This window comes from Vicia villosa, linkage group LG6, assembly GCF_029867415.1.
Source record: "Vicia villosa cultivar HV-30 ecotype Madison, WI linkage group LG6, Vvil1.0, whole genome shotgun sequence".
Taxonomy (NCBI): domain Eukaryota; kingdom Viridiplantae; phylum Streptophyta; class Magnoliopsida; order Fabales; family Fabaceae; genus Vicia; species Vicia villosa.
This window is the reverse complement of record NC_081185.1, coordinates 36,491,180-36,513,980: the sequence shown is the minus strand read 5'-3', so window position 1 is coordinate 36,513,980 and position 22,801 is coordinate 36,491,180. Positions and strand designations below refer to the sequence as shown.

At 34.9% G+C, this 22,801-nt stretch overlaps 2 protein-coding genes across 2 annotated transcripts; one reads left to right on the top strand and one right to left on the bottom strand.

Moving 5' to 3' along the window:
* The first annotated feature begins 3,571 nt into the window (after positions 1 to 3,571).
* LOC131609108 (monodehydroascorbate reductase 4, peroxisomal-like) lies at positions 3,572 to 7,734 on the top strand. The gene is made up of 7 exons (XM_058880764.1): positions 3,572 to 3,824; positions 4,486 to 4,537; positions 5,086 to 5,166; positions 5,756 to 5,874; positions 6,241 to 6,460; positions 6,614 to 6,732; positions 6,815 to 7,734. Exons 1-7 carry the CDS (start codon positions 3,705 to 3,707, stop codon positions 7,553 to 7,555), a joined length of 1,452 nt encoding a protein of 483 aa, XP_058736747.1. The 5' UTR covers positions 3,572 to 3,704; the 3' UTR covers positions 7,556 to 7,734.
* Positions 7,735 to 20,379: 12,645 nt separating this feature from the next.
* LOC131613537 (uncharacterized) lies at positions 20,380 to 22,089 on the bottom strand. Its single transcript, XM_058885198.1, has 2 exons — positions 21,000 to 22,089; positions 20,380 to 20,885 (listed from the first exon to the last, which is right to left on the bottom strand). The coding sequence occupies exons 1-2, from the start codon at positions 22,087 to 22,089 to the stop codon at positions 20,380 to 20,382; spliced, it is 1,596 nt and encodes a 531-aa protein (XP_058741181.1).
* Positions 22,090 to 22,801: the final 712 nt, after the last annotated feature.

Genomic DNA, 22,801 nt, shown 5'->3' with positions numbered 1-22,801 from the left:
GCCGTTTTATGCTATTAACATGGATGCTGTGGATTTGTTCGCAGATTCATCCTTTTTGTTTTTGGTGATTTTGAATTTGTATTGCAATGATGTACTCTATCGATTTGAATGAATGAATATCATTTATTTTCTGTCAAAAAAAAAGTAGACTAATATAATTTTATAATTAGTATTAAACAAAAACTATATTAACAAATGGAATAAAAAGATATGGCACAAAAGGATCTCACTCTATTTAATACAAAATAAATATATCATTATTGGCCCCATATCACATAGATAAATAATATTATGATAGTAGTTATTATAATAGTAGATGAATAATTTCTTAAAAAACAGTAACAATTGCAAATATTAAAAAAGACTGATTAATTATTATCACCTAAAACTACATATTCCCAATGATATTTTCTTAAAATTTTCTATAAAATGAATTTAGCTTTGTTGATACAACTAATAATTACCTACAATTACCTATAAAATGAATCTATAAAATGAATTAAAGACGATTAATTATTATCACCTACAACTAATACCTACCTCTATTGGGTCCTTTGAAGGGCATGAATTGATTTATTATAGCAATCAATTAATAGATTTATTATAAATGCTCTCATTTTTTGTGAGTATCATAGGTTATTATAATAGTAAATGTCATAGTTAAAAATAAATATATTTTCTTTTCTTAAATAAATATTATAATTATAATTATAATTACAATTACTAAAAGTTCAGATTTTAATTTGCATATATATACTATTAAGTTATTATGTCAAATTACAAATATTATTTTATAATTCATTAGTTATCATTATTATTGATGATGATCGATTTGATTATACCATGGTCTCAAAATTTTGTTGTTTTGTAATTTAGAGAGTTGTGTTGAAAACATATTAGCAAAATGGCGTTGGAATTGGTTTATGCACATGAAACGTGATGGTGAGCCACCAAAAATGCATTGGAAGTGGAATAGTTCAACATTTTTTTTTACTAATATTTTTTTCACGTGAATAACAACAATGAGTGTATCAATTGTAATTATTAAAGTATTATAGGTAATGCATATCCAATTATGAAAGTCAAAACTACATGCAGTTTCCAATGAACTTATAGCATTATAGATGAAATTATGAAATTATTCTTACCAAGATCTTTTGGCTTAAGTGTTATATGTAGATTAAAGGGTAACACATGTGTGTTGGAAATTGTAAGCAATAGTTGTTTCATATGAATAGTAATAATAGTGCATGCAAAAGAAACGACTGGCACGTTTTTCCTAGGCTAGCCGTACCATAGCATTACTGCATAGATCTCAATGTAATACCAAATCAACAAAATATCTTTAACCAACTTTGTAAGCAACATATCAATATAATTATTTAGAATGAATTGGAACGGCCGGAACTGGGAAAGGGAGGTAATTAACAGGAAATTAGGACTTTATTAAATTAAAAATGAAAAAAAACTTAAATAGTCCAATATTTTCAATACAAAAAATTATAAGATAAAAAAGAGCAACAAAGATAGAATGACATAGTAGTGAAAATCATATATCTCACCAAAAAAATAAATAAACAATTAAATCATTCTACTTGTGTGTATATCAAACAGAGTAATGGAAAAAACAATCTGGAGTGATATAAACAAAAACCACAATGCTCCCCTCCTGATTCAAAAATTATTTTCTGTCAAAAAAATAATCAAACCTTTAGCAAACACCACTATATAAAGTCCAACTCTTTCCTTAAAAAATAATCATAACTTTTTTAAACAATGTCTACAGAGGAAAAACATATGGGTAACAATCAATGTTGAAAAATATAAGTAATTTGGGAACTCAAAAATCTTAGATAAGACAATATCTTCAGTCTTCCCCGTGCTCTATCTCTTCGATCTATAAAATTGTTAAGCAAAGTGAAAACCTTTTAAACTGCATATAAGCAAACATAACTTAATTTGAAGCATTAAACCTAAGAAAAGAAAACGAATGACAAATAAAAAACAAAGAATCTCAAGGAGGAGAAAAGAAAGATTGAAAATGAAAAAGTAAACAAAGTAAATCTTACCGAAAATAAATCGAACATTAAACCTGGAAATTTTCCTAAAGTAATTCAGACTTGCTATAATATTGATAAAAGTTTTGGATTAAAATTCATGACAGCAACTTGGAAAAATAACTCTCCAATATTAAGACAGCAACACAAATCCATCCAGAAAACACGATCAACATTAATAATAAACTGTAACAACATGTAACAATACAATATATATTTTAACAGCGTGCATATACCTGAAAAATTGAAAAAAAAAATCAAAAAATGCAAGCATGTAAAGTTTAGAATTCAGATCTGAAAAATCCAAAAATGCAAAGTTTAAATCTCACCCAGTACCCTTTATTGAAGGACACCGGCCTTTTGAGTCATTTATTCTATGAATTGAAGTGCTTTTGCGTCTTTACCGAAATTGTTGAATCCACAACCATGTTCAAAGAAATGATAAAATTGGGGGTTAGATAAAGAACGATAACCTAAAGTTGAAAAATTGAAGAAAAAAATTATCAATTGAATTTTGTAGTTTGATAACATAATTGATTGTTATTATTATCGAATAAAAAAGAAGATACCTTTTGATTTGCAACTTGATAATGATTTTAGAAATTAAAGAAAAACTATGAATGGAAGATGCAGGATTTTGACGAACCTTCAATGTGTGGAGAATGAAATCAAGGAATGAAAGGGACATGTTAAAATCGATGGGGGTAATAGAATAGGAAGATGAGCCAAATGTAATGGTTTGTAATTTAGGGTTTGCAGGTTGAAATCAAAAGCCATAATATATATAGATCAGTGAAAGAAAGTTTAAGGGTTTTTCAGAAACAAAGAGAAAAAGTGTGGAGGAGGTTTTGCTGTATCCAAGAAGATTTGCACAATTCCAATACAAAGGCCTCACGTTAGTATTAATGATGGAAAATAAAATGAACAATTGAAAGGGTATGCAATGATTAAGGAATATATATTTTTAATTAAAATATTAAAGGAGATCCAATTACCGTTATGTCCCCGAATATCACCCTCAAATTGGTGATTAGAGGGATAATGAAAGAATTTCATATGTCATGTATTTATTATATGGGAAAAGCTAACATGTGCCCCAAAGGCACAAGATAATGAGATATTTATAGAAATATTTTCTTGGAACGCGTGCATTCAATGTATTGAAACTTTAAATATGACTTTATTGCATTTAATTACATTTAACTTTTTCTAATTATAGTGTCCTTAACATGTGCCCTTAGGGAGGGCACATGTTAGCATGACCCTTATTATATTAAAAGTAGATTAATATAACCCAAGCTGACGCATGAGTATCTAGTTAATTTAAAAAAAAATTGAGATCAAACCTACATAACAAGATGAAACAGCCACGTGGTTTGTATCCAATGGGAAACACAAATACCAAACCTACACGTAGATAATCTCAGTTGGAGGGTATTCCAGTAAATACAACTTATTACCGCCGTCTTCGTCATTACCATCCCGATGGGCCCATCTTCTGATCTTCAAATTTTTGGAAGTTCCTTATACGAAAACGCTTCCAAATAATTCAGCACCCTTGGTTTTCAATTCACGATAAATAAACAAGATAAGGTGTTTTTGTCTGTGTTGTATGCGGAAGGAAGAAACAGTTTTTTTCTTTGAGGAATGGGAAGAGCGTTCGTGTACGTGATTCTCGGTGGGGGTGTATCTGCTGGTTACGCTGCTCTTGAATTCGTTAGACGAGGAGTTTCCCATGGTGAACTCTGTATCATTTCTAATGAATCAGTAAGATTTCCATTTTTTCTTCTCTTTCCTTTTTCTGTCTTTTATTTAAGATTTTTTAATAGTTTACAGTATTTGATTTTGATCTCATTCTTTGTTTCATAATGATAGTAATAATGGAAAATATAAAGATTCATAAATGCTTGTTAACAAAAATATTGATTCATTATTGAGTTAGGAATTAGTTTGTAGGTAATGGTTATTAGTAGTAGTTAAGTAGTTAGTGATTGATAAGCTCTTTATATCTAGCCGTCATGTATGAAAAATGGTGTGACTGTGTTGGTATCGGATACCTGCACCGACACTCGTAATTACGTTTAATTTATTTATTTTTTCTAATTATTACTGATGTTGCCGTGTCAGTGTTAGAGTTGTGTTCGGGTGTCCGTGAATACGAGAAAAAATGAAGTTGAATTGTTTTGGTATTTTCTATAAGCTGATTTCATAAGCTATTTAAGAAAGCTTATGAAAGTAAGTTGAAAATAACTAATGAACATATCCTAAGCTGTTTTTATAAGTTTTTTTTCCAAACAACTCCTATCTTTTTTGATCGATTCAATTATGTTTCTTAATATGTTACTCTATGAATATTAATATGCTTTCTATCTTTCTTGTGAATATGATTTGAGTCATGACACTGTCTGATTTCTGATATTTGTATCAGGTTGCTCCTTATGAAAGACCTGCTTTAAGCAAGGGATATTTGCTTCCAGAAGGTATCAACCGTTCATCTTAATGAACCTTATTAACGGCTTATTTTGAGTGTTAGGTTGATGAAAATGACTTTCTTTGACAGATTTTAAATCTTATTTATGTTACTTGCTCCGTTTCTTTGCATCATGCTCTATCCTCTTTGCAACCAACTTGTTCTTTAATAAAGACTTAGTCAAATTGAATTCGCTATGTGGTTACCAAATGGCCATCTTAACTCCATTTACTTATGAAGTTTGAATATCATGGCCAAGTTATATTGCTTAGGGAGACTAACCTATAAACTTCAATGTGGTGCTCTGTTTTACCTTTGAATTTCCTAAATAATGAAAAATTGAAGAAGTAAACCACAGTGATTATGATTATGTTGTAAATTTGAAAGATTTAACTGTGAGCTTAGGATGGGACTTGCATTATGAGGATTTATTGCTTCATTTCCATTTAGTTCGAATATAGAATTTCTAAATTTCCCCTCTTTCCTCCATATTTCTCTTTTTCTTGGTTGCAAAGATTTTGGAATATCTGGTTACTGAAATAAATTTGTAACTTACAGGTGCTGCCCGGCTTCCATCCTTTCATACATGTGTTGGAGCAAATGAGGAAAGGCTAACTCCAAAATGGTATAAAGAACATGGTAATTAGACTATTTTACATCATGAGTTGATTTATCTACGAATTAGTTTAGCTAGGCTACTTCTATTTTCCCCCTTTGCAATGTAATGTATTGAATGCTTTTGATGGCTGTTTTATTCATTTTTGTTCGGCTTTGATTTTGTTTAGTAGTTGATGCTATTTAGATTCAATGGTTCCCTCAAGTAATATTTCTAAATATTTGGAATTTTTTTACTGAGTTTTAAGTTGAACTGCTGAGTTAAGCACTTACAAATATGTTTACTAATTTTTTTTTATACTTATTACTCTAGCTAGCTATGTTGATTGGTGAAAAATTGAAAATTAATGCACAAAGGCATGAAATTTAGCCACTGATGCGCTTAAATTAATCTTGTTTGATCATCTACAGTTGCATTCAGTGAGGTGGGTAAGACCAGAAGAAATTCCTGGTTTGACAATAATAAGTGTCCTGCATTTAATGGCAGAAGCTAAAGTTTACTTCTGAACAACATATATGCCGTGTTTTATCAGTTATTTCTCTTTTTATGCGTACATCAAAGGAGGTTCATATGCTGAATCTCTAATTCTTGAAATTGCTATTTCCTTTTCAGGAGTTGAACTAGTTCTTGGAACTGGAGTTAAGTCTGCCGATGTGAAACGTAAAACACTGTTAACAACAACTGGGGAGACCATAAGTTACAAATATCTTATTATTGCTACTGGTGCCCGGGTATTGAAGCAAATCTTTCAGTTCGAATATTCCTGCTTAAAAGAATCATTTTATCTTGTTATATTGCATGCGTGTCGTGCTTTTTAGAAAACAAATGAACGAAACTTTGGCAGTTTCCTTGATATTTCTTGTAGCTTTCTTTTTTATAGGTTTTTATCTCTCGAAATTCAATACCATTTCCCTTATACTTCATGAAAACTATTAGGCCCTAGGAACATCCTATGGAAACTGATTTTTTTTTCTGTCCTCATGAACGTAATATGTGGGGTTATTTGAAGATAAATTCACCAATGCACCTAGATAGTGAGTGGGCTCTTAGCTTTCTTTACAGAAATTTATCAAACTTGTTTGCAATGTCATGTGTAGGCTTTGAAACTGGAAGAATTTGGGGTTAATGGATCAGATGCAGAAAATGTATGTTATTTAAGAGATATAGCAGATGCAGATAGGCTTGTCAATGCTATTCAATCTTCTCCTGGTGGGAATGCTGTTGTCATTGGTGGTGGATACATTGGCATGGAGTGTGCAGCATCTTTAGTGATTAATAAAATCAATGTAACAATGGTCTTCCCAGAAGCACATTGCAGTAAGTACTTCATTTTTTAATTTATTGCCTCTCAACTCAAAGAGTTCATGGGATCAATATTTATTTGTGCGTTAATCTGAATAAAAATGCTTTTATGGATAATAATGACTCGAAAAACTGATGGGTACTTTCAATATTGGATTGATATTACAGTGGCTCGTTTATTAACCCCCAAGATTGCAAGCTACTATGAAGAATATTATAAATCAAGAGGTGTAAAATTCATTAAAGGAACTGTGCTATCATCATTTGATTTTGATTCCGATGGAAAGGTACATCAAACTATTTGGTTATGGTTGCTTCATGCCTTGATCAATTCAACCTATAACTTTAGTTGACTGACCTCTTTTGCAGGTTACAGATGTTACTCTTAGAGATGGAACAAAGCTATCCGTAGACATGGTTGTAGTGGGAATCGGAATACGACCAAATACAGGTCTGTTTGAAGGCCAACTTACTTTGGAGAAAGGTGGAATCAAGGTAAATGGAATGTTCCAGTCAAGCAACAGTTCAGTCTATGCTATTGGAGATGTTGCAGCATTTCCAGTCAAAGCATTTGGGGAAAAGCGAAGACTTGAGCATGTTGATTCAGCAAGAAAATCTGCAAAGCACGCCGTTTCTTCCATAATGGAACCGGACAAAACTGGCGAATTTGACTACATTCCTTTTTTCTACTCCCGAGTCTTCACTTTGTCATGGCAATTTTACGGGGACAATGCTGGGGAAGTTGTCTATTATGGAGATCCCTCAGACTCAGGTTGCACATTTGGAGCATATTGGGTAAACAAGGGTCATGTTGTTGGGGCTTTCCTTGAAGGAGGAACTAAAGAAGAGTACGAAGCCATAGCCAAGACTACAAAGTTAAGGCCAGCAGTTGAAGACTTGGCTGAGTTGGAGCGGCTAGGTTTGGGGTTCGCAGTGGCAGTTAGCCAGAAACCAGTGGCATTACCACCACCAATTGAGGTTAGCCGTGGTGCTTCTGGCCTACTTTTGGAAAAACCATTATATGCTTGGCATGCTACAGCTGGGGTCGTTCTTGCTGCATCAATAGCTGCATTTGCATATTTTTATGGAAAAAGGCGTCGCAGATTTTAAGATTACCAAATTCGTGGTTAATGGTTTCAACCGGGTTTAGACCGATTTACAAACTGCAATATTGTATCTATCCAACTTTTTGGATTACAATTCTTCAGTTGTATTGTTCATATACAGGATTGTTGTACTAAAAACAAAAGAAAAATACAAATGATCATCATTCAGAAATTTAAACTAAACTACCCTCTTTAACTTAATACCATTTATTTGGAAATCGAGGGCATTACATGAAATTTCTTTTCATTGATGAATCCATTGATCAAGGCAAACTTTATTTTACTATTGAGCACTAAATGTATTTTATGCTGCAATTGTAAAGGTTGATGAACCTGAACCTATTGCACAACAATCATTTTCTGCAATACGTTTTCGGATACGGATTTGTTCATCACCTCCATTATTTGCTCTCTACTGTTTTCTTCCTTTTTACTAAGAGGGTTGCCCTTCTCACCCTTATGTGTATCCTCCATCGTTAAAAATTCAAAAATGTCCTTCATGTTTGTGGAGATGCATCTTCGAATGCATATCATACTAGAATGCGTTATTCTGAGATCCACTCTATTTTGTTAAAATATTTGTCTGAAGATGCATCTCTGGACAGTTCTTGTGCATACTAACTAATCTAACAATTCTAAGAACCAGAGACAATATCAAAAGATCCAGAAGAACAATAATTATAATTATCAAGATAATTTCAAGATGGATTTCTGATATTTTTTAATTGTAATTATCAAGATAATATCAAGATGGATTTATGATATTTTTTTTTGTATAAGATGTATTTCTAAGTGTAATTACCGGATCTTAAAGATTATTTGATATTTTTTTTCGTCGGTGTGAATTTGGAATGGTGTTGATGAATTTTTTTTGTAAGCAAGAAATATATTGATAGGAGAACCCAAGTTCTCAAAACTTGATACAAAAAACACTCGAGCTATAACTCAAGAGGAAAATTACACGCCAATTGCGATCTACGACAAGTAAAAAAGAGGATTTCTACTAAATTCATAAAAATTACAATTGAGTTGGATAATTTTCACCACGTAAGCCCATCTCCAAACCAACGCTTTCACACCCCAAACTATGTCGAAATAGTCCAACAAACCGTCAACCACACCACTCCTTCCTTTCCCTTTCTAACATTCTCTATCTTTTCAAACATGTACCATTTCAAAAAGCTTGTCTTAAAATCCTCCGCCTTATAATAAACGAAACCAAGTCATTCGGCTATGTCCTTCCAAACTAAAACCGAAATATGGCATAGCAAAAGAGAATGAAGCGGAGTTTCTCCATTCACACTACAAAAAATGCAAGAGTTGGAAGAAGGAAAAATACCTCTTAAAGATAACGCGTCTCTCGTCGGAAGTTTATTGATGAAACATTTCCAACCAAAGGCTTTTATCTTAATCAAGACTTCCATCTTCCAAACTCTTTTAAGCGCCGTGTCATATCTTCCAAAAGGGCCAAAAGGGATAGGCACACTATTGACAATAGCTACACAACTTTTAACCGAGAAAATACCTTCCGCTTCTGTGAGCCACTGCACCGAATCAGTGTTGTCAATAGCAGGCGTGATAGATTGCACGGCATGCTGCAGCAGCACCATATTGCCTGCTATGTCCGCACTGTCCAGCCAGATTCGGGTGATACCGAAATCCCCCACGACCAAACTCCGTTGCGCCATGCACCCATAAGAGCCACCGATATATCATGCAGTATAGAGACAGAATAATGTTAGAAATATTGGAAAGATCAAAAGGATCCAGGCTGAATCGTGAATGGAGTCACTTTCCTTAAAAGTATTTCAAGCACTCTCTTAATTGTCTTAGAGTTTGGAAAGCAAGAATACCCAGGATAATGTCAGCCTTACTCGATTCTGCACAAGACCGGTGAAGAACTTGAATGCAAGGAAGAGTGTCTGGAATGATGAAGAGGATTTATGATTTTTTGTGTATTTCATTTTGGATTCATAAATGTGTATTTATAGGCCATGCATGTGTTGTTTCATAAGTTTGCAACTCTTAATGAAACAACACCTTTTCACCATATATTGGTTCATCTATAATGACACAAGGCACCCCTTCATGAAGTGTTGTAAATTTGAATTCAAAAAACAAAATTTATGCAACAACCAAAAATCTATTCCCATTTTTGTCACATTGGAACATACTATGGTAATTATTATTTTATAATTTCCAACAATCCCCCACTTGTTCTAATAATGAAAAAAACTCATTCTAGAAATAAAGATATAAAGAATGTTAATATAGTTAGGTATCTTTCGATTTAAAACTTAACATTAGTGAGCATAACACAAAATTTAATCGGAATATTAGGTAGCAATACTTTTAAACCATTAATCCATATGATTAGATCGGTGTTACCTTACACATACTCTTTACAGGTTCTTCCTCTACATATCTCGCTTAGCACTTATTTATGGCCATATGCTATCCCGTTTCATGAATTTTTCATGAGAGAAACTCCAACTCTCACCTTGAGATGGCACCATCTCGAAATTTGCATAGGTGAAGTTCATGTTGTATCCTTTTCCATGAGATACGTTTCTTCGTTTATGAACTTCATTAAGAGGTTTTGAAAACCTCAACCCTCTACTGAAAATAGTCAACATCGTTACCCAAATGTCTGACTTACATCCAATTTAACGACTTGTTGTTACCCATTGAATCTTGAAGTTAATGTTCTGTTAACATAAGATTGGGTTGTTGCCGCTGTCCGAACTCTTATTTAAGGAGTTTCAACCCTATCCCTCTCGAGGTTGTTTTTACTAAGTCTCTGGCCAATGACTTAGTAAACGGATCTGCCAAATTATAGCTTGTCCGTATATAGGTGAATGAAATGATTCCATCATTAATCAATTTTCTCATGAATGAATGTCTAAGTCCAATATGCCTGGAATTTCCATTATACACTTCGCTGAACGCTCTTGCTAAAGTGGCTTGGCTATCGCAGTGTATCATCACCTTTGAGACATTGTCCTTAGCCAATGGAACTTTCAACATAAGATCCCTCAACCATTCTGCTTATTGACAAGCGGAAGCGAGAGCCACACACTATAATTCCATGGTCGAAAGAGTAATGCATGTTTGTTTCTTGTTCTTCCAAGAAATTGCTCATCCAGCTAGTGTAAATATCCACCCATTTGTATATTTATGATCTCCAACATTAGATATCCAACTCGCATCGGTATATCCTTCTAGTATGGCAGAGAACCTACCATAGTGAAGGCCAAGATCTTTGGTTTTCAATAGATAGCCAAAAATCCTCGTGATTGCCTTCCGATGTTTAGTACTTGGATTACTGGTAAATCTACTCATTTTACTAACTGCAAATGATATATCGGGTCTGATACATTTCATTAAGTACATGAGACACCCTATTGCATTTGCATATTCCAATTGAGCCACTGCTCTTCCATTGTTCTTTTGAAGTTTGACGACATGATCAAAAGGAGTGGTTACTTCCTTAAATTGTAGGTGTTTGAACTTATCAAGCATTTTCTTAATATAATGTGTTTGACTAAGTTCATAACCCCCACTATTTCTCTTAACTTTGATCCCTAGAATTGTGTCAACAAGTTCAAGATCTTTCATCTTGAAAGTGGAAGTTAGAAACCTCTTTGTTTCTAAAATTCCATTCAAATCATTACTAATTATCACCATGTCATCGGTATAGAGACAAAGGAATATTACAGTGTTTTTGCACACCTTTGTGTATAAACACTTGTCACAAGAATTAGGAATAAATCCATTAGAGAGTATCACAGAATCAAACTTTTGATGCCATTGTTTTGGTGCTTGTTTTAAGCCATATAAGGATTTGATAAGCTTACACATCTTTTGTTCGTTTCCAGGAAGCATGTCTTCTGGTTGTTCCATGTATATTTCCTCATCGAGATCTCCATTTAGGAAGGCTGTTTTGACATCCATCTGATGAACTATAAGGTCATTCAAAGAAGCTAAGGAAAACAACAATCTAATTGTGGTTGTCCTTACTACCGGTGCATAGGTGTCAAAGTAATCTATGTCTTCCTTTTGTCTAAATCTTTTTGCCACTAGTTTGGCCTTATAAGTGTTTAAAGTACCATCACTATGGTATTTTCTTTTAAACACCCACTTGCATCCAATGGGCCTTGATCCATTTGGTAAGTCAACAAGTTCCCAAGTGTGGTTTGACACGATTGAATCCATTTCATCTTGGATAGCGTCCTTCCAAAAGGAAGAGTCCCTTGAAGTTATTGCTTCCTTGTATGTTTTAGGATCATCCCCTACTTGGAGAATGACCGAAATACTTTGAACGAAATTCTTACAATTTCCTTCAACCAGATGATATGAGATAAATTGAGGACCGATTTCATCTGGTCCTAGATTCCTTGTTTTCTGGACTCTCTTGCTTATCCTAGGCTCGGGTTGTGATTCAATGACTCGAGGAGTGCCTTCAGGTTGTATATCTACAATTTGAGAAGATTATTCTTCACAAGATTCTTTATTCACGACCGATTCTGATTCTTTATCCTTGGTGATAAGATTTACAAAGAATTCCACATCTCGGGATTCTACAATTACATTAGACTCTAAATTTAACAGTCTATATGCCTTACTATTTTGTGCATATCCAACAAAGGCACATCTTATCCCTCGAGGACCCAACTTGGTTCTCTTAGGATCCATGTTTTTGTAGTAAGCCACGCACCCCCACACTTTAATGTAACTGATATTTGGCGCCCTTCCTTTCCATGCTTCACATGGAGAAATATCGGTTTTCTTTAAAGGAATTCTATTGATTATGTGGCAAGTGGATAGTAGGGCCTCACCCCATAAATTGAAAGGTAGTTAGGAATGCATCAACATGGCATTCATCATCTTTTGATATGTTCGATTCTTTCTTTCGGCATTCCATTTTGTTGCGGTATGCGAGGTGCCGAACATTCATGTATTATGCCATGTTCTTCACAAAACATATAAAATTCAGTAGAAAAGTATTCACCGCCCCTATCACTCCTAAGAACTTTTATACTTCTACTTAATTGATTTTCCACTTCTGGTTTATAAATCTTAAAGGCATTAAAAGCATCATCTTTATGCTTTAAGAGATATACATGAGTGTATCTAGAGGAATCTTCGATGAATGTAATAAAGTATCTATTTCCTCCGCGTGTTAACATTAAATTCACACAAATATGAATGTACAAGATCAAGTAGATTTGTATTTCTTTCAACACTTTTGAAAGGTTTCTTAATCATTTTTGATTTGACACATAATTCACATTTTTTGAACTCATTTATATCGCATGAAATCAATTCAGATTTAATTAGTCTCTTCATAGAACTAATACCAGAATGTGCTAATCTATTGTGCCATAAAGAAATAGACTCAAGCATGTAAGCAGAATTAGAAATTTCATTAATAATATTGTCGGTAATACATAATTTGATCATTCCCTCAGCGGAATATCCTTTTCCAACAAACACTCCATTACGGGTCAAAATAAGTTTGCCTGATTCATAAACAGATTTAATACCCGATTTTCCCAATAAATCTCCACTAACAAGATTCCTATTCATGACGGGGACATGAAGCACATTGACAAGAGTAAATTTTTTTCCGGAAGTGAAGTTAAGTTCGACCGATCTGGTTCCAACAACCTTAGAGCGGACTTCATTTCCCACTTGTACTTCTTGTCCATTGTAACGCCCCGATATTTAATTATTTATTTAATTAAATATTTTGGAATGTTTTTAATTAATTGGAATTTTATCGTCGAATTCAGAATTATTTTATTAAGTCAATATACTAAAATAATCGGATTTTATTTCAATAGAATTTAAGCGGAAGTATTATTTTTACATTAAGTGTAGAAACGATATTGGGCTTAAATAACGGTATTGCAAAGTAATAAGGGGTATATTTTATTAGGCCCATTTGTGTGGTTAAGTGACTAAGAATAGTCTTATTTTGAAAATAGAAGGTGAGAAGCAAGGAGAGATATCGGAAAAACAAAAGAGGAGAAAAAATAGGGTTTTCTAAAGAGGAGAAGAAGGAGACCAAAGTGTTGCTCACAAGTGCCAATTGCCCAAACTTCCATTGATTTTCCTTAGAGCTTCACTCAATCCAAGATAAGGGTGGGATTCTTTCTACCTAAATGGGAATATGATGGATTGTATGTGGGTTAGGGTATAGATTGGTCATTGTGTTGTGTTAATTTTGTTTTCTGTCACTGTTTGAAATTGATGTTGCTGTTCATTTAATTTGGAAAAAAATTGATTAAGATTCTGTGCGTATTTGCAAACGCAAGAAATCAAAGAAAAGCAAGCTTGCCGGTCGGCAGGTGCTGTGACGGGCGACAGGTGCCACTTAGGCCATATTATTTGCGTTCTTATGCTATCGCAATGTATGCGGTTTTGGTTGCTTGCGTTGATGTTCCATGTGTGTGTATGTTTGTTCCATGTGTGTGTATCAATTACTCGGTTTGTCGGTAATTTACGGTATTTTGAGAATTTGACCGTAACTGTGTTTTGGTTGAATATTTAAGTTGAGAATAATATATTGCTATGTCAATGATGTTGTTTTGATAATTAACATTATTTCTAACTGAGTTAGATGATGATTCGAAGTCGGTTTGGTTTACTTGATATGTTGGCAAATTGCGGTTACTTTGCGAATTTAACTGAAATTGTGGTTTTGGTTTGGATGCCTTTGTTGCGAATAATGTTGTGATTGCCGATGATATTATTATTATGCATTGTTCTGCCGGTAGCCTTATGGCATGAATCCTAGCGAATTTTGATATTGTAAATATGTTTCTATGAAGTTGATAATCTCGTTGTTAAGTTGCGTTGTGAGCCTTTGGCTAAAGTTGAACGGTGTGATTGTTGATATGTGACTGTTGTTGTGTCGTGGTTATGTCGTTGTTTCGTTATCGAGTTGTGATTGTTGTATGTTGTTGCATACCATAGCATAACATAAAGTTGGCCTGGATTGGCAATGTTCTAAGTTGGAGCTAATGCTCATTAAAGTTGGCCTAGATTGGCACGTTCTAAGTTGAAGGCTTTGCCTTATGCCTCGGAATTACTGGCATTGTTCTAAGTTGGGAGTTTTACTCCAATGGTACCACATGCATATGCACAGTTGAGTCGCATTTGAGTCGTTGTCAGTTGTTGTTGGTTGAAGTTGTTGTTTATGCATTGTGATGCTTATATGTTGACTTGTTGAAGATGCTTGTGTGTTGATATCATGACTATTCATTGATGATGTTATTTGTGTTGCTTGATGTTAATGTTGTGGGAAGCGGAGATTCGTTTATATTCTTTACCTAATATATAATTTATCATGATCCTATTTATATAGTTCGATATCTCACCCTTTTTGTTTGAATGTTGCCTCCACGTGGGTAACGTGTAGGTAATCCAGATGAGTAGCTGTTTCCGCTTATATTCGATTTTTGGTGTCATTTGCTCTGATACGTAGCACTCAGGGGGAACTGAACACTTACTTTATGTTGTCTTTGGTTTATTGAAACTTACGTTGTATTTGAGGAGTTTGTTTGTATGGTTGCTTTTTATGATTCAAAAGATGTTATGTCTTATTTGATGAATCATTGTGAATCCGCTGCATGTTTATTCAGAAGTTGAGAATATGTTATGAAGTATGTGTTTGTGAGTTATGTTCATTCCAATCCTGAACGTGTTATGTATTGGTTTAAAAAGCATGACATGTGTGTGTTTATGTTGAATATGTGACATCCTGATTTTGTTGAGAATTTTTATACTCTAATATTTTCCGCATAAATGCTTGGGATAGAATTGGGGTGTTAGATCCATCATTTTCCTCAGAATAGGTTTTGAATGCAGCCTTGTCATAGGAGACATGTACCGTAGCACATGTATCATACCACCAACCTTGAACTTTCCCTTTGATTTGGATAATTTCGCTCACCGTAGCAATTATGTCATCATTGACTCGAACTGCATTGATCTCATTTTTTGACTTGTGCCTGCAATCTCGAGCAAAGTATCCAGGTTTACCGCTCACGTAACATCTATTTTTTGGACCTTTAGGACTTCCAGAATTCTTGAACTTGTTATGTTCCTTCTTTGGTCCACAATGAATCTTCATGTCATCATGTTTCTTCTTTCCTTTGGTGGTCACAACATTTGCTTTAGAAAGACCCGCAGATTCTTATTTCTCCCTTTCATCCGATTCCTCCTCGATTCGAAGATGTTTTTAGATTTTCTCCAAAGAGAAGTCCTCAGAACTGTGCAACAATTTCTTTCTGTAGCCTTTCTAATAAGGTGGTAATTTTGCAATGATTGCACCAACTTGAAAGGTCTCAGGGATGTCTATTTTTACTGCTTTTATTTTATTCACAAGGACTTGCGATTCATGCACTTGGGGAAGAATGGGCTTAGAGTCTATGAATTTAAAATCAAAATATTTAGAAATTAAGAACTTCTTCGCACCTTCCTCTTCAGCCTTGAATTTGAATTCGAGTGCTTTCCAGATTTCTGTTGCCGACAGATTATCCATATAGAGGTCATAGAGACGATCAGATAGCGTGTTCAAAATATGTCCACGACATAGCAGTTCGTCCTCCTTATGTTTCATGCGCTCCTTCTTGACTTCTTCAGAATCATTTTCGGTTGATTCAAGAATTGGTGTTAAGTCGAGATCCAAGATATAATGAACCTTCAAGGCAGTCAGTAGGAATGTCATCTTGTCTTGCCATCTGGTGTAGTTAGTTCCATCAAAATGATCCAATTTGACAAGATCCTGGTTCATAACTTTGATGCTTGAAACTGCAGCATCGGAAGCCATTGAAGAATAAATACTTTTAAGATTGTTAGAAATATCGGAAAGATCAAAAAGATCCAGGCTGAATCGTGAATGGAGTCACTTTCCTTAAAGGTATTTCAAGAACTCTCTTAATTGCCTTAGAGTTTGGAAAGCAAGAATACCCAGGATAATGTCAGCCTTACTCGAGTCTGCACAAGACCGATGAAGAACTCGAATACAAGGAAGAGTGTCTGGAATGATGAAGAGGATTTATGATTTTTTGTGTGTTTCATTTTGGATTCATAAATGTGTATTAATAGGTCATGCATGTGTTGTTTCATAAGTTTGCAACTCTTGATGAAACAACACCTTTTCACCATATATTGCAATGGTTCATCTATAATGACACAAGGCACCCCTTCATGAAGTGTTGTAAATTTGAATTCAAAAAACAAATTTTATGCAACAACCAAAAATATATTACCATTTTTGTCACATTGGAACATACTATGGTAATTATTATTTTTTAATTTCCAACAAATAAATCAAAGGAAAATGATCTTTTAAAATACCTAGATACGTCCAGTTCGATTGCCAAAATGAAATGGTAGTTTTCAATTCCAATTAATATTTCTTCTGATTATCTATTGGTGTTGATATTTGTTGCCAATTTATTTTTTAGTTGCCAACGTTTAATTCTAGCCAATTTATTTTATGAAACACTAGAATAAAAATCAAAATTATGAAAGACAAAGATAGCATATTGCACTGCAGAATTTTAAGGGTGGCATTTTTACAGAAGTGTATTTTTGGATTTCGGAGATGTATTTTCTGACAAAGATTTTGGATAACATAATGACGTCTCACTTACATAGTGCTAAAATGTGTGTATAAAAGGTGCGTACGGAGATACATCTCCGAATTCTATGGACATTTTTGACATTTCACTGTGGTGTGGGAGCACATATAAGGATGGAACGAGCAACCCCTTTTTACTAAACCTCGGTGTTGAATATTTTCATACCCGATCCAAACCCGCATTTCATCCCAAAAATGAATGAGGTCTAAGAATATAAAGTCCAATAACAAATGTTTTTGATGGTATTTTATAATGAAGTTAAACCAATGAATTCAAAGGACGAAATATCAATGTCACAACTGTTATCCCAAAGGAATGTTCTGGGATCTAGAGAGAAAGCATGGACCTGCTCTAGAAAAGCACATTATTCAAGAAAATGAATGGAGCATAACCTTCAAATGATAAAACAAATTATATTTCCACATATTTCTGTATGGACGTTGATGATTTAACCAAAATTTATAGGTGTTTAGAAACCTAGTAAAACCCTTATATTCAATAGTCTCAAAGGTCGAATCAAGGTACACACAAATTTCATAAACTTTATATCTTTCATAATCTGATAGTCAGTGACTTGGGTGGTAGAGTATTCGCACGAACCACATAAATTTCAAATCAAGGTACACATAAATTTCATAAACTTTATATCTTTCATATCTGATAGTTAGTGACTTGGGTGTCAGAGTATTCACCTGCTAAAAAGAAGCTTCTAAGTGATGCTCAGAAGGCCAAGCAAAATAAACCAAGGTTAATGATTCTTCATGAAGAGGAATAATTTGAATAAGATCCCATGATAAGGAAAACTAAACATCATATAGACAATATTATGTCATCTGCTATTGTTGCCGGTGCCAAAATTGCATTTGCCTCTGCACATCGTACTGATGAGATCAACCAATATCTTGATGAAATTCAGAGGGAACAGTTGGGAACAACACTTGAATTTGTGACTACATCTTCTAAGGATGTTCAATTGGTTCAAGAATTTGCTTTTAGAGTTGAGCATCATGCTCTTAAAAGGTCGGAAAAGATTTCTTCTGGTATGATTATTCAGTTTCTGATCAAATGGCTGAGGTTTGTGTGGAAGCTGAAGTATGTATTGAGGAGCATGTAGCAGAAGATTTGGATCTTGAAGATCATGTTGTCGAAGAAGGTTTCACTACAAAAGTGCCTATGTCTAATCATGTTTCAGAGATATTTCCTTTGACCCTCTGTTTGATCCAAATTTGAACTCCTCTATATTATGGAGAAAATACCCAACCCTTTACTTCTCCTGACTAAGACCATATATCTCCCCCTTCATCATCAAATAACCTAGCTATAATAACTTATTAACCATAATTTCTTTCCCTCACTTGAAACAATTGATATTACACAGTTTTAGAAAACCTTTGAACCTTTCACCATGCTGGAAGCTTCTTCAGAGCATCTAGCAAGTGAATTACCTTCTAACCAAACCTTTTTACCACCTCTTCTGGTTACACTCCTAAAAATTTACTCGGCTAACCACCATCTCAAAATCCTAAACCTCTAGTTCGTTAGCATAACAAACTCAGAATCATCATATTGCTAAATCTGAATGCATTTTGTCATATGAAAACCAGCCAGAAACTCAACCAGGAAATAACCTGAATCTGAACCAAACTACATCTCACCATCCATCTCTAAAGAGAGAAGCTCTCACGTGACACAAGCTGACACAAAACAATCATTTGGGACTAGAAATAATCATGCTCATACAGTTGTTGCCCTCATCCCTCCATCTAGCTCATATGTGGATAACTTAAATCAATCTACTCCTCCCCATATCCTTTCTCAAAGGGAACAATTCTGAAAATTCTAGTAACACACACACGATGTCAAACTGGATGTTATGACATCCACAATTATGTAGCACAGACAGTAAAACAAAACAGCATAAAATAGTAAAGAACACACAGAATTGTTTACCCAGATCGGTTCAAACAACCTACTCTGGGGGCTACCAAGCCAGGGATGAGGTCCATTATCAGTAGTATCAATTTAAAGCTAAACACCCCCGTTTACAACTTCTCACTTAATCACTACCCAATGACCCTTCTACCTAGGTTCTACCTAGATATGGAATATCTCCATTCCACTCCCCCTCAATCACAGCAGTAATTACACATAAACAATAAACAATTAAAGATAGAAGACACACTTCAAAAACACACCTTGATCTGCTTAAAAGCTTCAATCAAGAGACACACACTCGTGCTTAAAAGCTTAGAGTGACACAACAAAAACACAAACTAATTCCAACGCAATCATCAAAGATAATAGCATGGACCACACAAGACAGTTACAGAACAACAGTTCTTCACAATACACAATCTTCTGTCTGCGTTCCAAATTAGGATTGTAGATCTTTTTATTTGCAGTTTTGGGCCTTGGGCTTTTTAAGAAACACATTAGGGTTAACAAAGTTAACCTAATTCATACGCCAACTGTCTGTTACATAATGTGCTGTCAGTAGGATCTTCTGAACGAAATTTGCAGCACTCAATAAAAAGTTTCCTAAACTGATAAAAGGGATAAATCAGGAAACACAATTAATAAACAATAACAGCTCCTGCTATCACACACGGATGTCATGACATCGATCATGAAATTCACTACAAAACATGTATTAGCTCCACACAAATATGCAACCTGCATATACACAATCAACCAGGTATGTTTTACCAATAATGCAACCAACATGCAAACACCTTCAATCTCCCCCTTTGGCAAATATTTGGCTAAAACATCCTGTCACACCATACCAGAGAAAAACTTGCAGCGAATATCCAAAACACAATAACACAAGCTAATACAAACAAACAGCATACATCACCAGTATGCTCATAGTGCTCAGAAAAAAACAGACAGACAGCCACAAGAGTAGCACAAGCACAAACAAATCAACACAAAGATAAGCAGATAGAATTGTTGATCACACACAACCACCATTCTTGTTGTTATGGGGTGACACATAATACTTCTCCCTCTGTTTGGCCACAAATGTTGACAAAACCAAAAGAAAACTCCTCGCTCAACGAGTTTAAACAAGTCCAAAAATTTAAACTGACCGTAAAAAAAAAAGACGGAACTAAATGCAAAAGAACAAATCAAACAAAACAAAAATAAACACACTAGACTCTAGTTGCAATTACTGCTTAGTGTCAGATCTAGCTGAGGTGTCTGAAGAACTTTCTTTCTCAGAGTCATGAGCAGGACTAGCACTTTCTTCTTCCAATTCTTGATCATCTTTATCTTCCATCTTTTCAGTATCTGCAAACTCCTCATTCTCATCCATTTCCAGAGTACGTATCATTTGTTCAAGAGACATTTTTCTAGATTCCAGTTCTTTGCAATTCTCTTTTAGTATTGCTATGACTTCTGCTTTACTGACTGATGCTCCAGATTTGGAAGTTTCAGCTGATGTCATGACAATGTCTGGAACATGCTTTCCTTGAAACAGTTTGTAATGGAAAGCCAAGGGACTTTCTCTTTTGCACACTACATCATGTTCATTGAGAATGTTTGAATATTGATCCAGAATTATACCACTCAAGAGGGATGGAAAGGCGATTGGACCCTTAATACTGAAGCTTCCAGCATGCTTCATGGTTTGGTCAAAAATATATGCTCCATAATCAAACTTTTCCTTTGTTCCTACAGCATACAGAAATCTACCAAGCACAATTGAGATAGTGGACTTGTGATTTGTTGGAACCTAATTAGGTGCTCCTATTTTGTGAAGCATTGCATACTTGATGCTCAGCTTACTTGCAGTTAGCTTCTCTTTCATGGACCAGCTTTTTACCTGCTTGGCTATGATCACTTGACAGACTTGGTTGTCTGTTACTTCCAGCTCGGTTTGAGCTTCATCTGTTCTTCCCAAGAATTTATTAATCACAGAAGGAGAGAACGATACACACTTCCCTCTTACAAACACCTTTCTATAGTCTGCACTTCTGCTATTGCCACAATCTTTAGATAGGTTTACCACAAATTCTTTGACCAGCTTCTCATAACATTTGGGAAGATTGCACACAGTTTTTAGCAGTCCAGCTTCTTGAATCAGCTCTAAGACCTCCTTGTTTTCAAGAGCATTTGGAGCCAATTCCCTTTCAACAACCAATCTCTTTTGGAGAACATATTTCCATCTGCTGACACTAGAGGCATAGTGGAAGGACACATTATCAAAGATAACTTCAGGGATGCTAGCAGCAAGCTTACTGGTTGTAGGCTTCTTCCTTGATGGAATGTTAGGGACATTTACTTCAACATCAGATTCAGGTTCAACAATTTCCCGCTCTTTTCTTTTCTTTGGAATGACCCTGCTCCAAGATTTTGAAGGACCAACCCCTTTACTCTTGGTAACAGCTTTGCTCTTGACAGGACCTGCAGAAGTACTCTTCTTCCTGACAGTGTCTTTGGCAGGGTTGTTCACTTGAGTGCTCCCTTTTGGTGATCCTTGAACAACAACTTTGCCTTTTCTTCTTGTCATTAGCCTGTTGGCTACACTCGGATTCAAGGAGGTAAGTAATTCGTCGTCAGAGTACTCATCTAAGTCTACCACATTAGTATTAGTTTCAGTATTGGCCTTAGGGTGCTCATTATTGTCAATGTCATTGACATCCTTGGTGACATTGGTATTCTTAGTAACCCCTTGTTCATCCTTGTTGATTTCTAGGTCACTATCAACCGTGTGAACAACCTCAGCCTTACTGGTGTTATTGAGGGGATCAGCCATTATGGTTTGAAGAGGAATAGATATTCCAATAACTTGATGATTCTCCTTCAGAATACGAGTAACAATCCTGGTAATTGCGCTATCGACATATTTGGATCCTTCTTTAGTAAGTTCCTCCATGGTAGCAGATGCTGAGGATTTGGTACCCTTGTTGTGAATACCCTCATTAGGTCATTTTGCATGAGTCGTTTTAGGCTTTGTTGCCTTTACTTCGTCACTGCTAATCGTCCTTAAAGGGACAACCTTAAGGACCCTATTAGGGTTAGAGGACTCTTCCGGTGTTGTTGAGTCTGAAGCGGGAGATTCATCATTTTATTGCAGAGACATTCTGAACCTTAGAGAACCAGAACTTGTTTCACACTTATGAGAGCAATAGAAGTAGATCAACCTCAGAGAGTAGCTAGCAAAACTACTAGGAAGGTTTGCCATTTTTAGAATACTAGGGGATCGAGGGAGTTTTATATGCACACTGAGGGAAATTTCAAAACATGGAGTTTTACAAAGCCCAAATAGTATTCCCTCACATTGGTTAATTGCTATAATAAGTTTTGGTAGCAGATACCCAACACACCCTTTTCTGTCACATTGTCTTTAGATGTTGTTGTAACATTCTCTGTGACATTGCTTTCAGACAGTCCTTTAGGATTATTGCTCACATTTGACTTTTCCAGTTTTCTCTCCCGATCTGTAATGTCCATCACAAGGCTTACTCTTTCTTCTAGCAGAAATCTATTGATACTTCTGTACTCCCTTACTTTTGCATACAGTTTCTCATTCATTACACATGTCTCAGAAAAACCAGTAGACAGTTCACTTATAGTGAGATCACCAA

Bases quoted from the DNA above. Each gene is read 5' to 3' on its own strand.
- LOC131609108 (XM_058880764.1), top strand. From the start codon at position 3,705: ATGGGAAGAGCGTTCGTGTACGTGATTCTCGGTGGGGGTGTATCTGCT. The intron at 5,167-5,755 runs GTAATTAGACTA...TTTCCTTTTCAG, and splicing joins AAAATGGTATAAAGAACATG to GAGTTGAACTAGTTCTTGGA. The intron at 6,461-6,613 runs GTAAGTACTTCA...TTGATATTACAG, and splicing joins CTTCCCAGAAGCACATTGCA to TGGCTCGTTTATTAACCCCC.
- LOC131613537 (XM_058885198.1), bottom strand. From the start codon at position 22,089: ATGGAGGAACTTACTAAAGAAGGATCCAAATATGTCGATAGCGCAATT. The intron at 20,886-20,999 runs GTAAGCTGAGCA...TGTATGCTGTAG, and splicing joins GAAAGAGAAGCTAACTGCAA to GAACAAAGGAAAAGTTTGAT.